We start from the raw sequence: 13654 nt of genomic DNA, 5'->3' as shown, positions 1-13654 counted from the left end.
ATGGGACTGTATGGGCATGCAAAATATGTCCTGAGCTGCCTTTTCATCTCTTGTCTCTGCTGATGTTCAAAGTTCTGGCCTTGGGTTTGTTTGTCTTAGGTTGCAAAACAGGGAAGACAGGCAACATCTTGAATATGCTGAAGTAATCACTGAGGGACACGATCTGTTTTGGAAGACGATTGTGGATACATTCATACCTACACGAAAAGAACAAAGCCTAATGCTTTTTGGGAAGTAGATCGAACTCATCAGTCACATTTCCACAAGTATCTGTCGTGCCTGAAGTAATCCAAGAAAAATGGTGACCGTTAGATACAGAACTGCCTAAAGCAGAAAGAGCATTAAGTTTTCTTTTCTGGTTTTAACAGATACACCGGGGACATCATGAATTGGAATAAAGGTGGACCTGGTACTAAGAGAGGCTTTGGATTTGGTGGCTTTGCCATCACACCTGGGAAGAAGGAGGAGCCGAAGCTCTCTCAGCAGTCTCACAGTGCTTTTGGAACTGCCGGTTCTTCTGCTGCATTTGCAAAATCAGGACCTCCTCAGCTGCCTTCCTTCTACAAAATTGGGTCAAAGCGAGCAAATTTTGATGAGGAGAATGCGTAAGTGCCATCATTGCGGTGTTTATCCAGCTCTAGATTGTAGTGCTTGAAAGTTTCCAAAGTCAGGGAATGTCTCTGGGACATTTATGAGGTAAACCTCTGGTGTAACAGAACCCTGGTAGCTTTACAACAGCAGTATCAAGAAAAGTTGAGCTGGTCACAGGCACGAACCCCCATCCCTGCTTTGCAGCAGACTTTTGGCATCACCTTGAGCCAATGACTTACCCTTTACGTCATCTGTAAAATGAGAGTAATAACACATCCTTGCCTCTAAATAGATTTAAAAGACCCCGTGATACTGCAGCAGCCCACAGAGAGCTCCTCTCTCTAAGAACATAACCTCAGTTCAATCTTATTCACACTCTGGTATGTTGAATTGGGGCCAAGAGGGTTAAATTTGGGTGTCTTTTGCACAGAGAAACATTCAACTCCACAACTCTTTACTGACCCTTCTGTTAGCTGCATAAATGTGTTGAATAGGAGGGAAATCAGAAGAACCTCCTGTATTCACCAGCCTGGGAGAGCCACACAAGGAGATTAGTTTCATAATATCTCATTGCCCTGCCACCACTTTTAGCCTCCAACAGGAATAACTGTAAATAAAGAAAGCTCAACATCTTTTCCTGTGCACATACTGACTGGTTTTATCCACCTCCGTGTGGGAGACTTCACTTGGAAACCATGAGAGGCAGCACAGTGCAGTAGGACATAGAGTCATAGACTAGTCTGGGTTGGGACCTTCAAAGGTCACCTACTGTAACCCACCATGTGGTGACTGGGCTGTTGTTTGTTTCTTTTCAGGTACTTTGAGGATGAAGAGGAAGATTCCAGCAATGTGGAATTGCCGTACATTCCCGCAGAGAATTCCCCCACTCGCCAGCAGTTTCATTCCAAATCAGCAGACTCTGACAGCGATGATGATCCTCTGGAGGCATTCATGGCTGAAGTGGAGGCAAGACCTGGCTCCTGAGATGTTTATTCATTTGTGTGGCCATACTTCTCCCCAGTCAGGAGCTGCAAATGTCACTCCTGCCTTTGGCAGCTGTGTTCAGGATGTCACTTACCTTTTAGTGCCATGTCAATTAGAGCATGTCCAAACAATACAATGAAGAGTTTCGTGTGTCTCTGACCATGAAATTAAGGTTTTGTGCATTTTTCACTACCTGAATTGAAGGAGTTTGTGTTTCTCATGAGCTGTTTCTAAGCTGCAGTTCTGTTATTAGCTGGATTCTAGTACAGTGTTTTCAGGAGGAATGCAGAGAATGTATTTTTTCACAACATTGCCATGAAGTTACAAGTATAAAGATTTCGAATGTATTAGTAGGAGGATTTATTTAGCTTAATAGGATATGGAACAAGGAAAAGTTGAGTGCAAAAAGTGTTGTCTCTGTGGCATGATGGTCTAGTGATATAGGAACATTTTTCCCTTCCAAGTTTCATCATCTTGTCTGTTTAACATGTTGTCATTTTATGACCCGTTAGGATCAAGCTGCTCGAGACATGAAGAGACTCGAAGATAAAGACAAAGAAAAAAAGAATGCTAAGTAAGTTCTCTTTTATAATTCCCATGCCTGCCTGTTTCTTGTGTGGTGCTAAGAGAATTCCAATGCATTTTGTTGATGATGATTGTTCTGTAGCCAATATAACGTACACCAAGTAACCAGCATTAACCAGCGCATGATATCCCCCATGGGTAAAGTTCTGAGCAATAAAAATTGAATACCAGAAGGGAAGAATCCATAGTGGCATCCTGCAGTAAAATGTAACAACACCAAGAGTTCCCTCACATGAGAAGCTTTTCTAGGCCACACAAACTGGGGCAGCACATTGTACTGTCTTCCAGAGCAGCCTGAAATAGTTTGTCTTCTTTCCACATCCTTGCAATGGTGAGGATGGTTTAGTTTAATTTTGCATGTATGTGAACAAAGTAACCCCATGCTGCTGTACCTATAGTACTGGAGAGTCTTGCAAACTAGGCTTTAAGGCATTCCCTGTAAAGCTGAGGAACTAGGTAGCATGTGACAATTGGGATACTTCATTTGGACTTTAAAAACAGTTACATTTTGGAAGCTTGTCTGTTTTGACCAAGGAAAATAATGATGCTGTTGATTCTTGATAGAAATGTCAGATACATTGGTAGAATTTGCATTGCATGGGGTTGATCAGATTATACATGGTCCTGAAACAGAACACCGGATCCAAATGACCGCCTGGGGAAGTTCTGAACTGGATTTGCACTTCCTGGCTGATATTCCTCTTCAGTTATGGGACTTGCGTAGCATCAAGAGCTTAGACCAGGATGATCTTTGATGTGGCTTCTACTGGGAAGACGGAGTCCTAATCTTTCAGTCTCATTAATAGAAGTAAAAGAAGTCTTTGCAGGGTCGCTGTTATGGTTGGCACCAAATACGAAAACTCCATGGGTTGGGATTATAAATGTTACTGAGTTGTTAGTGTTGTGCCTTCCACGAAGTATGGAGCTCAGCACTTAGCACATGAAAGTATGGAGCTGAGTCTGTGGAACACTTGCAGGGAAGTTTTTTTTTCTCCGCTTGTTTTTCCAGGGGTATTCGAGATGACATTGAAGAGGAAGATGACCAAGTGAGTTCCTATGCAGTCTTTCTATCTTCTTCTTTGTTGTTTTGTTTTCTTTTTCCCTTCCCTCCCCAAATATAGAACTGCTAGGTACACCCAAAAGTCCAGTGTCATGCGCAGTATCCGGATAAGCTGTAGTGCTTGCCCTGCTGTCTCTACCCTTCCAGCTGTTTCACTAAAAAAAGAAGAATATTAGGAGCTGATTTCATTCTTTTTTTTACTCTGTTTAAGAAGACTTTTCCTTCAGTCAATTTGAACTTCAACTTCCTGTACAGATTTTTCAGGATCTTGTCAAATTTGAGATTAGAATCCACTAACATGGAGCACCAGAGAGAGGCTGTTAAACTGTGGAGGCTATTTGCAGTGAAATTTCATGTCTGTTAAGGGCAAGGATCAGGTTTTTTGCTCTTTATTCAGTTTATTTTCCAGTTCTGATTGAGGATTATAAGCATCACTGTAACAGAAGTAATAAACAAAGAGGAAAGACTTCCTTTCAAAATGTAATCATTAAGTTGTAATTAACAGCAGTAACACAGAACGTGGAAGGGTTGTCTGGCCTCTGGCCCTTTGCTTCCAATTTGGTGAGTGCTAAAGTTTGAGCAAGGGTGACTTATACCTGCAAACAGCTGCTGTTCAGGTGTGTTCTTTGCATATCTCTGGGACTGAGTGCTAATTGGCCATGCAAATTAAAAACCCAGATGAGTATATCCATATAGTAGTAAATTGATCCTTGCTTTAAAAATCTGATCTTTAACACTTGCTTGGCAGTCAAGTGAGTTATGTTTTCTCCCTGAGAATGTTTTGGTGTGCCAGTGAGACTCAGCAACGCACATGTTTGTGAGCTGTAAGGATGGTGTGGGACAGTGGTGACAGTGATTTCGAACTTGGGCTGGTGTTGAAGGACTCTTCTTTCCCACTTGCTGTTGACTCTCTCAATGAAAAATAGATATGCTTTCATTTCTCAAAGTCTAATTAGGGGAAGTGGAGAAACTGTCTTTGGCATAGGAAAAGAAGTGAACATCATGTGCTTAGTAACATTGTGTTCTGCTTTAAAACCTGTGGTGTTTGTACTATGTTCATGTGGAAAAAAGAATAGATTCTTCTGTTAAAGCATAACAAGTCCTTGTAGAAGGAGCTGTTAAGCAGACACATAAGAGAAGTTTGGTTTTTCAAAGCATTTTGTGGTCTGAAACTGTAGTTGTTTTCTTCATTTGTGATATTGTCCTTCTGGACATAACTGTTGGTATTTATTAGAAGAGTCAGTTCTAGTGAACATGGGTTTGTTTCCTCAATGGTGGGTATGAAAGCAAACAGCCATTTAGTGTATGCGTCACTTAGACAAATGTAGTAGTATTTTTGCATCCTATTGTATGTGATTTTACTGATATGTTTTGCTGCAGGAAGCTTATTTTCGCTACATGGCTGAAAACCCCACTGCTGGTGTGGTCCAAGAAGAGGAAGAGGATAACCTGGAGTATGATAGTGATGGGAATCCAATTGCACCGTCCAAAAAAATCATTGATCCTCTTCCACCTATTGACCATTCAGAGGTAGGAAGATTATTCCATTCTAGAAAGCAGGAGCTCAGAAGCAGACTGAAATATGCTTCCATCCCTCTTACAGTTCAGTGTCGTGCTACATAGGTCCTATTAAAGATCCTTGAAATGGCTTTGTATTAAACAACTGTTCTTGCAGACAGTTAAGAACTTTTGAGGAAAAGGGCATTTCCCCACCAAAACTCAGTGGAATGAGAGAATCTTGGGTCCTGGAACTAACTGAGTAATTACTCCTGCAGATTGAATATCCACCATTTGAGAAGAATTTCTATGATGAACATGAGGAGATCACCAGTCTCACCCCCCAGCAAGTGGTGGAGCTACGTCATAAGCTAAATCTCCGGGTAAGTTGGTCACAAAACTATCCTCCTGGGACCTTTTAACTCCTTGTTTTGGGCTGTCTTAATAGTTTTAATGAAGATTTTCCCAGGAAACTCCAGCCTCTCAAACAACTTCAGTGACTTTGATTTAAGGGAGCTTGATTTTCCTTAACAGTTCGTGAAAGTCTCCTCTGGATTTGTCAGAGTGGGTACTGCAGTTTGCCAATTGCATGGTTACCCTTGGACTAAAGAACTCCAGAGCTAGGAATGGAAACTGGGAATATTATGTGCCATTTGTAACATGTTGGTGTAGTGACTTTCCATGAAGGGAATTACCTGGGGAAGAAGACCAGGTATACAAGGAGGTAGCTTATGTGGATTGACAATTTATCTACATTTTTATACCCGAAAGTCCTATTTACACACATGTGGAATTTGTACCTACTTAAACTTACATCTCTTCAAAAAGTAGAAAGCCATTTTCAGAGGCAGAGACACCATATTTTTTCTCACTTTTTGTTTCTCTGTTCATGAACAATGCTGTGTTTCTGTTCCTCAGGTCTCCGGTGCTGCTCCTCCGAGGCCTGGCAGTAGTTTTGCTCATTTTGGGTTTGACGAGCAACTTATGCATCAAATTAGGAAATCTGAGTATACCCAACCCACTCCTATACAATGTCAGGTGAGTCCTCTTGCTTCTCTAACATCTAAAGAGAACTAATGACACAGTGCAGAGATCCCTTGGTCCATATGAGGATGTATGCAGTTCTAGTTTCCTATATGAAGCTGTCACAAAGAATGATTTGTATTTTACTAGGCATGAACTGAGGACTTCAGCACTCAGAATGGTTACAGAAAGAACAGGCTCAGAGAATTTGGTTTTAGCATTGTTACAGCTGGACAAGCTGTGTTTGTGTAAGTGTAAATATATCCTTGGGATGTTGTACTGTGCCCAAACACTGATTTCATACAGGACACCAAAAGTCATAATATAAAAATTGCTTCCAGCCCTTAAAATAAACTAATTCAGTTCTAAACTTGGCAATGAAACTGTAAGCATTGATGGATGTTGCTGTGACTCCTCTGCAGTGTGCTTTCCTCTTGTTATCTGAGTTTTCATGTAATAGACAAGAATATGCTGTGGTTGGCGTATACAAGTTTAGAATCTCCTTATTTTTAGGGTGTTCCAGTTGCACTAAGTGGCAGAGATATGATTGGGATAGCTAAGACTGGAAGCGGAAAAACAGCAGCCTTCATCTGGCCAATGCTGATTCATATCATGGATCAAAAGGAGCTTGAGCCAGGGGATGGTCCCATTGCGGTGATTGTCTGCCCAACCAGAGAGCTTTGCCAACAGGTAGGTGTGTAGAAAAGCATGTATGTGCCATACAGCCTAAATATGAAGAATACTGTGGATTCGTTGCCACAAATTGTATGTGTAAAAGGATAGAGCCTGGAAGTTAAATCACAGCTGGATCATAGAATCCCAGGCTGGTTTGGGCTGAAGGGACTTCAAAGCTCCTCCAGCTCCAACCCTGCCACAGGCAGGGACACCTTCCACTAGAGCAGGTTGCTCCCAGCCCCTGTGTCCAACCTGGCCTTGAACACTGCCAGGGATGGGGCAGCCCCAGCTTCTCTGGGCACCCTGTGCCAGCGCCTCAGCACCCTCACAGGGAAGAGCTTCTGCCTAAGAGCTCTCATCTCCATGTCCCCTCTGGCAGGTTAAAGCCATTCCCCTTGTCCTGTCCCTGCAGGCCCTTGTCCAAAGCTCCTCTCCAGATTTCTTGGAGGCCCCTTTAGGCACTGGAGGAGTGTTTTAAAGTCTCCCAATGGATGCCTAAATACATTTCTCAAATTACTGGAAATTCTTGAAGTATCCAGCCCTGAATAATTTCATTAAGCTATTAGGCTGCAAAGTGGATTTCAGGAGCTGGGCTGTATATCCCGGGTAGGTTTGTTTTCTCAGATCTAACATGAACTGTGATGTGCTTTGTTTAAAATCCTCAGATCCACTCGGAATGTAAGCGCTTTGGTAAGGCGTATAATCTGCGCTCTGTAGCTGTCTATGGAGGAGGAAGCATGTGGGAGCAAGCCAAAGCCCTTCAGGAGGGGGCAGAGATAGTTGTCTGCACGCCTGTAAGTACCTGTATACACACAGGACCTTTTTTTGTTGCTTAATTGAAGCTGAGATCGATTTTTAATACCATTGGTGATGCAGAATTTGTTCTCTGATAACTGAAATTTAGGTTCTTCACAGGTTATCAGATGTTGAGAGCAAATACACTGGGATTATTCTCCCAAAGAAATTGAAAGAGATTAGGTATGATCTCCAGCAGAAGGCAGAGTAACAAGCAAGATCTGCTTGAATCGGCATCAGTTGTGCACGATACCAGGTTCTGATTGCTGAGCCTTAAATTCATGAAGAAGATTCCCAGAATGTCATGAACTTGAGTGCCATCTTCCTGAATGAGTGTAGAGCCTGTGAAGGGCTGAAATGCTGAATCAGAAGGGGCGTTGATGCTGAACCAGGGATTTGAATGAGCACAGTTGTCACCTAACATTGCTTATTGCAGAAACTAGTTGTGAACTTGGACAAAACTGAGCAACTAATGGTTGGAGGAAAGGAAAGAGTTTGTTAAATATGCTTTAAAAACTTGTTTGTTTTGTTTTTTAATAGGGTCGCTTGATTGATCATGTGAAAAAGAAAGCTACAAACCTTCAAAGAGTCACTTACCTTGTGTTTGATGAAGCTGACAGAATGTTTGATATGGGGTTTGGTATGTAATGAACAAAGGTCACTGTTTTGGAAAGCAGCAGGGTCCAGTTCCCAGCTTTGTTTGTAACCCCTGTCGCTTCATATATATGATAATACATTAAGCAAATATTTTATAGATATAGCTCATATTTAAAGGTCTAATATCTGTTGCTGTTAAGAGATCAGCGAAGTCCTGTTGACGCTGAAGTTCAAACCCCTTGATCTTAAGTTGCTGAATAACTTTTGGGCACTTCAAGTTGCATGGATGAAGTTGCATTTTGAGTTATTCTACTAAATAATGAGCATACAATGTTGATCAGAGGGTTTTTCCTCTCCTTTACAGAATATCAAGTCAGATCAATCGCAAGCCATGTACGTCCTGACAGGCAGAGTAAGTATAAGCATGTCTCAAAGTAAACTCCTGAGGGTCGAAGGAGGCTGGTGGCTGCCAGTTAGGACTGGAACAGAGCTGGGATTTACTGTTCTAGACACAGCCACACAATGAGACTTTCTGAAAAGTCCACTGGTGTTATTCTCCATGTGGGCTGTTGGGAGGGAGCACTTGTGAAGTGTGGGCATCGAACCAAATTGTTCATCAGTCTGTAATCCCTCCACGCACTTTACTCAGAGGAAAGATGATTAGCTGAATAAGTGTTCATATGCTTTGAGAGCCTGTGTTCTAAGCTGCCCTGAAAGCAAGTTCACAGCATTGCCACATATTACCAACATCTTATTTCAGGTGCCATGAAAATGTGTTTCCACTTTGAGGGATTCTAATAGTGGATAATTTTCGTTAGAACCGGTAAAATAGGCTGTAGCTTCAGATCACGGACATCTGGTATAATGAGGACAAGTCCTCCTTGACAGGATCTGTGCAGTGTTGCCACAATTCTGAAAGGAAGTTGTTATTTTAAGGAACTTAAATACTGTTTTTCTTTCAGCACTCTTGTTCAGTGCCACTTTCCGTAAGAAGATTGAGAAATTGGCCCGGGATATTCTGATCGACCCCATTCGAGTTGTGCAGGGAGACATTGGAGAGGTAATTCCATGATAATTCTGAGACAAGCAGAGAAAGGAAGCCTTCTCTCCCTGTTTGAAATTGAAGTTAAACTGCAGTAGTCATTCTTTAAATTCTTTTTGCTTAACAAGAAATAGTAAAGTTTTGTGTTTGGTTTCTTATTGTATTGACCTTTCTGACTCTTACAGTGATAGGAGGTTTCATCAGAGAGTGAAACAACGTTAATGCAGGGATTGATTTTATTAGGCTGGATCGATGGGTATATCTTTTTGTTTTGTCTCAAAAGTATAAAGCAAGCAATTGCAGCTTTCGCAGTGAAGGGTTGGGAACTCAGACTGTAAAGTCTTTCAGTTGGTTCACATGGGAATGTTGATTCTAGACTTGCTTGACAGTAGCAGCTGATCTATTAGCCGAAGAGGGATTTGGTAGTAAAGTCATCAAGTGGGCAGATGCATCCTTGCTGTGAAGAAACTTTGCTTATAATATATGAAAACTATTGAGAAATTTCACAAGGTGACCTTCAGAACACTCTTCTTTTGACCATTTCTCTGCGTGTTATTTTTCCTCAGTCAGGAGTGTGAGGTATTGCTTCATTCCCAACAAATTAATGGCTTTCTGGGAAACTGTTTTGCCTACATTTTGCTTAAGAAAAGCAGCAGCTTTCCCAGCTCAATCACAGGGTTTCTATTCCCTGATCTAAACTATTACTCTGAGAGCATCATTCTTGTATAGGGAGTATGGGGAGTCTGGTTACACCTCCCCTCTTCCTGATCCCAGGGCAAGTCACAGCTCACAGGAGTACTTTCTCTGACGGCCACATGAGTAACTCGTACTGATGAGCATCCTCTCCATCTCAGACCTGCTCTTGCTTAGTCTATTTCAGATCTTAATAGCATCTGTCCCAAGATCATCTGAATTGCAAGTACCCACCTTTAGATCAGGAGGGTGCTAAACTGCATCATGTCAAAGACTACACCTTGCCTCTCTCGGGTTTAACCCCTGCCTTCTCTGAACTGTGGAGAAGAAGTGGTCAGCAGTTAGACAAGAGCTAAAATCTCTTCTAAAGAATTTTGTTCCCCTGTTTCTCCACTGTTTACTCTCACAGCTAGTTGAAACTCCTCATTTCATTCTGCATTTGTTTGCCACACTGTCCTTTCGGTCCTGCATTATTTCTTGTCTTATTTTCTCCCTTAGGCAAATGAAGATGTTACTCAAATTGTGGAGATTTTCCCTTCTGGCCCTAGCAAGTGGAACTGGCTGACTCGACGCCTTGTGGAGTTCACCTCTTCTGGCAGTGTTCTCCTGTTTGTCACCAAGAAGGCAAATGCAGAAGAATTGGCCAATAACCTCAAGCAGGAGGATCATAATCTGGGGCTGCTTCATGGTGATATGGACCAGAGTGAGAGGAATAAAGTCATTTCAGAATTTAAGAAAAAGGGGATCCCGATACTGGTAGCTACTGATGTGGCAGGTAGGTGATGTTCTACAAAACAGCATCTCCTACAGGTTTGTGGATATTGGCAGCAAGGCCAACACATGTCAGTGGGAAGCAGCAAGGTTGGCTTCTGTGCATGCTGGGCACTGGGTTCCTGATGTTTTTCAGACGTACACAGTGTCAGCAGGGGGGCTTGTTTTCAAAGTCTTCTAATGATGTTTCTATTACAGTCTGACAGCTTTTAATATACAGAATGAAAAGAAGCTGTTTCTTACGGAAAATAGTTGCTCTTTGTTAATCAGCTGACACATGATGCATGCTTAAGTGAAGAGGAAGTGAACACACTTGAAGCCTTTTCTAGAAGAGCTTTAGTACCCAGGTTTAGCTGACCAAAGAGTGAATTTCAGTGTCCTTTAACAAATCCCTCTCTCTTCATTGGAAAAACAGTCATACAAAGAGGTCTCTTCCATCCCTAACCCTGTGGACCTGGGGAATCAGTGTAACTTATACTACTGTTAGAGAAGATATTGCTACACTTAGGAGTTTTAGCCTGTGAGGAGTGTCTTACATGGGTTGTGTTCCTGCGGAAACTCCTTCTGTGTGCTGGAGCAGAATGAAGTGATAAGCTGGTATGAATGGGATTGCTTTGAGTTAATTTGGGATCATCATACTTCCCGCTGTGTTGCTTTTTATTACAGCTCGTGGGTTAGATATTCCTTCCATTAAGACTGTCATCAACTACGACGTGGCTCGAGACATAGACACTCACACGCACAGGATCGGTCGTACTGGCAGGGCAGGCGAGAAGGGAGTTGCCTACACTCTGCTGACCCCCAAAGACAGTAACTTTGCTGGTGATCTTGTCAGGAACCTGGAAGGGGCTAATCAACATGTTTCCAAAGAACTGTTGGATCTAGCAATGCAGGTATGAACCAGAAAAGCCTCTTGAGTAGAGGAAGATTCCTTCCATGATTAGCACAAGAAGAGGAGCTCAGGGACTTGTTTCTGGCTCCATCATGTGTTAGCAGTGACCTTTTGGTGATCTGTCCTGCTTTTAAGCAGGCTTTCTAGTGTTTTTAATGACCTTTGAAAGACTCCATGAAGACATGAAGATCTTGGAATGCAGTATGTAATCTATTTTGGGGTCAGGCACTGCCTGTGAAATTGGGAGCTGTGATCTGGCTGATGCCAGCAGGGCACTCCAGCTCCAGTATCTCATTACAGTTGGATTTTCAATGTGGATTTATGGCAGGCACCTGGGAAATGCAGCTTAGTTGAAAGCTAAACTCGAACATAATTACAGGGACATTCACTCTCTGAAATGGTTGTTGCTTGATCATTGTACCTGCTTGGCAGGGCTGCCTGGCAGGCTCACTATATATAGGTATGACAGATAGCTGAAGCAATTGTGCTTGTGCCACTGTCAGCTCTCAAAGTTCTTGTCTTTTGCTGCCTTGTGGAGCTGCAAGAGAGCAAAGGCATTTATGAAGCTTCTTATTCCCTGTGTTGAGATTGGTCTTTCTTTTGCATAGAATCCATGGTTCCGAAAATCACGTTTCAAAGGAGGAAAAGGCAAGAAGCTGAATATTGGTGGTGGTGGCTTAGGATACCGTGAACGTCCTGGTCTGGGATCAGAAAATTCTGTAAGTAGAGGTGCTGAAGAAGTTGTCTACAGATTCTTGGAACTTTTAGACTTAGTATTGACTAATTTTTAATGTAAAAAATCTTACTACTGGAGTACAGCCTCTGCTTTCAAAGGCTTTCATAGCTCAGAATCTTCCATAGTATCAGAAGCATCCCAGATGAAACTGTCCCTGTGGTGTTACTCTCTTGTCAAGAGCTGCCTTCTTCAGGGCCAGGGCAATCATTTGGCTGCATTTTGCTTTTGCATGTACTGCAAGGAGCTGGGAAGTGAGGTTTTACTGTAGCATGGAGACCTCAGAACAGCCTTCCAGTATCTGAAGGGGGCTTACAAGGATGCTGGAGAGGGACTCTGAGAATCATGGAATAGTTAGGGTTGGATCATCCAACACCCCCGACCAGTTCCAACCCCCCTGCCATGGGCAGGGACACCTCACAGTGAACCACGTCACCCAAGACTCCATCCAGCCTGGCCTTGAACAATGTCAGGGATGGAGCATTCACAACTTTCTTGGGCAGCCCATTCCAGCACCTCAGCACCCTCACTGTAAGGAACTTCTTCCTTATATCATAGAATCATATCCAACCTGAACTTGCCCGATTTCAGTTTGAACCCATCACCCCTTGTCCTATCGCACTGGAGCTGGAACTAGATGATAAGGTCCCTTCCAACCCAAACCATTCTATGATTCTGTGACTAGGAAGTCACTAAGACTTAACCCATCTTTACTTTTCATTGTCCTCAAGGACGTGGGGCAAACTATTGAGCTGCTCGGTGCTCCCCAGAAGTTTGTCATCATTAGTAGACATATTTGCTGGGTGCAGAGCCAAGACAGGTTCAGAGGAGAGTTGAATTGAAAGTGTGTGTGTTGGGTAAATCCCTCCAGTTGTCCTTTGTCTTTTTGCATAGGACCGTGGAAACAACAACAGCGTGATGAGTAACTACGAGGCGTACAAGCCATCCACTGGGGCAATGGGAGACAGGCTTACGGCAATGAAAGCAGCCTTTCAGGTTGGTTCCAGCACTTGTACTCCAAGTTTGAACTCAAGAGGAAAGGACTTAACATGGGAAAACTTTCCTACTGATGATTCAAGACAACTACATTATTTCTCCCCTGAAAATGCAGAAACCCTGTTGATTTTGGGGCATTTGAGTTTGGCAGTTGTAGCTGTGGCCACGTCTCATCTGCTTGGAGCCCATGCTCAGTATTGCAGTCCAAAGTGGCAGCATGAGTCTGCAGGCTGGACTGAACACATCTGCACAAAGTTAATTTGCCAAACTTACTTTGTTTTCAGTCGCCTCTTTGCTATCTTTCCCTTCTGGATTCTGCTGCTAGGCTTGATCCTATTTAGGTTGCTTAGCAGCAATAGTGTAATTGCAATCAAAAGAAATGGGGAACAGAGAAACTCTTTCTCTTCAGTGTAGAAATTAACCCCACAACATAGGAGTCCCCTTGTTTCTGTGGTTTGGTAGCAGATGCCTGTTACTAATTCTGTGTTTTTAAGCACAGCAGTTTTTACTCCAAGACTGACCTTTTATAGGAACTCTTTCCTAGGGCTTCCCCAGAATTCGAGATGGGCTTGTGTGTGCGTGATGACTGTGTGGTTCCTGGTGCAGTACCAAGGCAAACATGCTCTCTTTTTTCTCTCTCTCTCTTTCTGTCAGTCCCAGTATAAGAGCCACTTTGTTGCTGCAAGCTTAAATAATCAAAAGACTGGTAGCTCTGCTGCT

At 42.7% G+C, this 13654-nt stretch overlaps 1 protein-coding gene across 1 annotated transcript; it reads left to right on the top strand.

Annotated features, from left to right (window-relative positions):
* Window positions 1-384: 384 nt before the first annotated feature.
* On the top strand, window positions 385-13648 carry DDX42 (DEAD (Asp-Glu-Ala-Asp) box helicase 42; the record flags this gene model as incomplete). The annotated part of the gene is made up of 17 exons (XM_010021792.1): window positions 385-605; window positions 1407-1557; window positions 2088-2149; window positions 3170-3206; window positions 4601-4750; window positions 4996-5100; window positions 5636-5755; window positions 6254-6430; window positions 7081-7209; window positions 7751-7850; window positions 8172-8219; window positions 8770-8867; window positions 10041-10317; window positions 10980-11206; window positions 11814-11924; window positions 12833-12934; window positions 13589-13648. Coding segments are annotated over exons 1-17 (2175 nt in total), but the record flags the coding sequence as incomplete, so codon positions are not given.
* Window positions 13649-13654: the final 6 nt, after the last annotated feature.

This window comes from Nestor notabilis, unplaced genomic scaffold (assembly GCF_000696875.1).
Source record: "Nestor notabilis isolate BGI_N333 unplaced genomic scaffold, ASM69687v1 scaffold7539, whole genome shotgun sequence".
NCBI lineage: Eukaryota > Metazoa > Chordata > Aves > Psittaciformes > Psittacidae > Nestor > Nestor notabilis.
The sequence above is the reverse complement of the archived record's forward strand: the minus strand, read 5'-3'. Positions and strand labels throughout refer to the sequence as shown.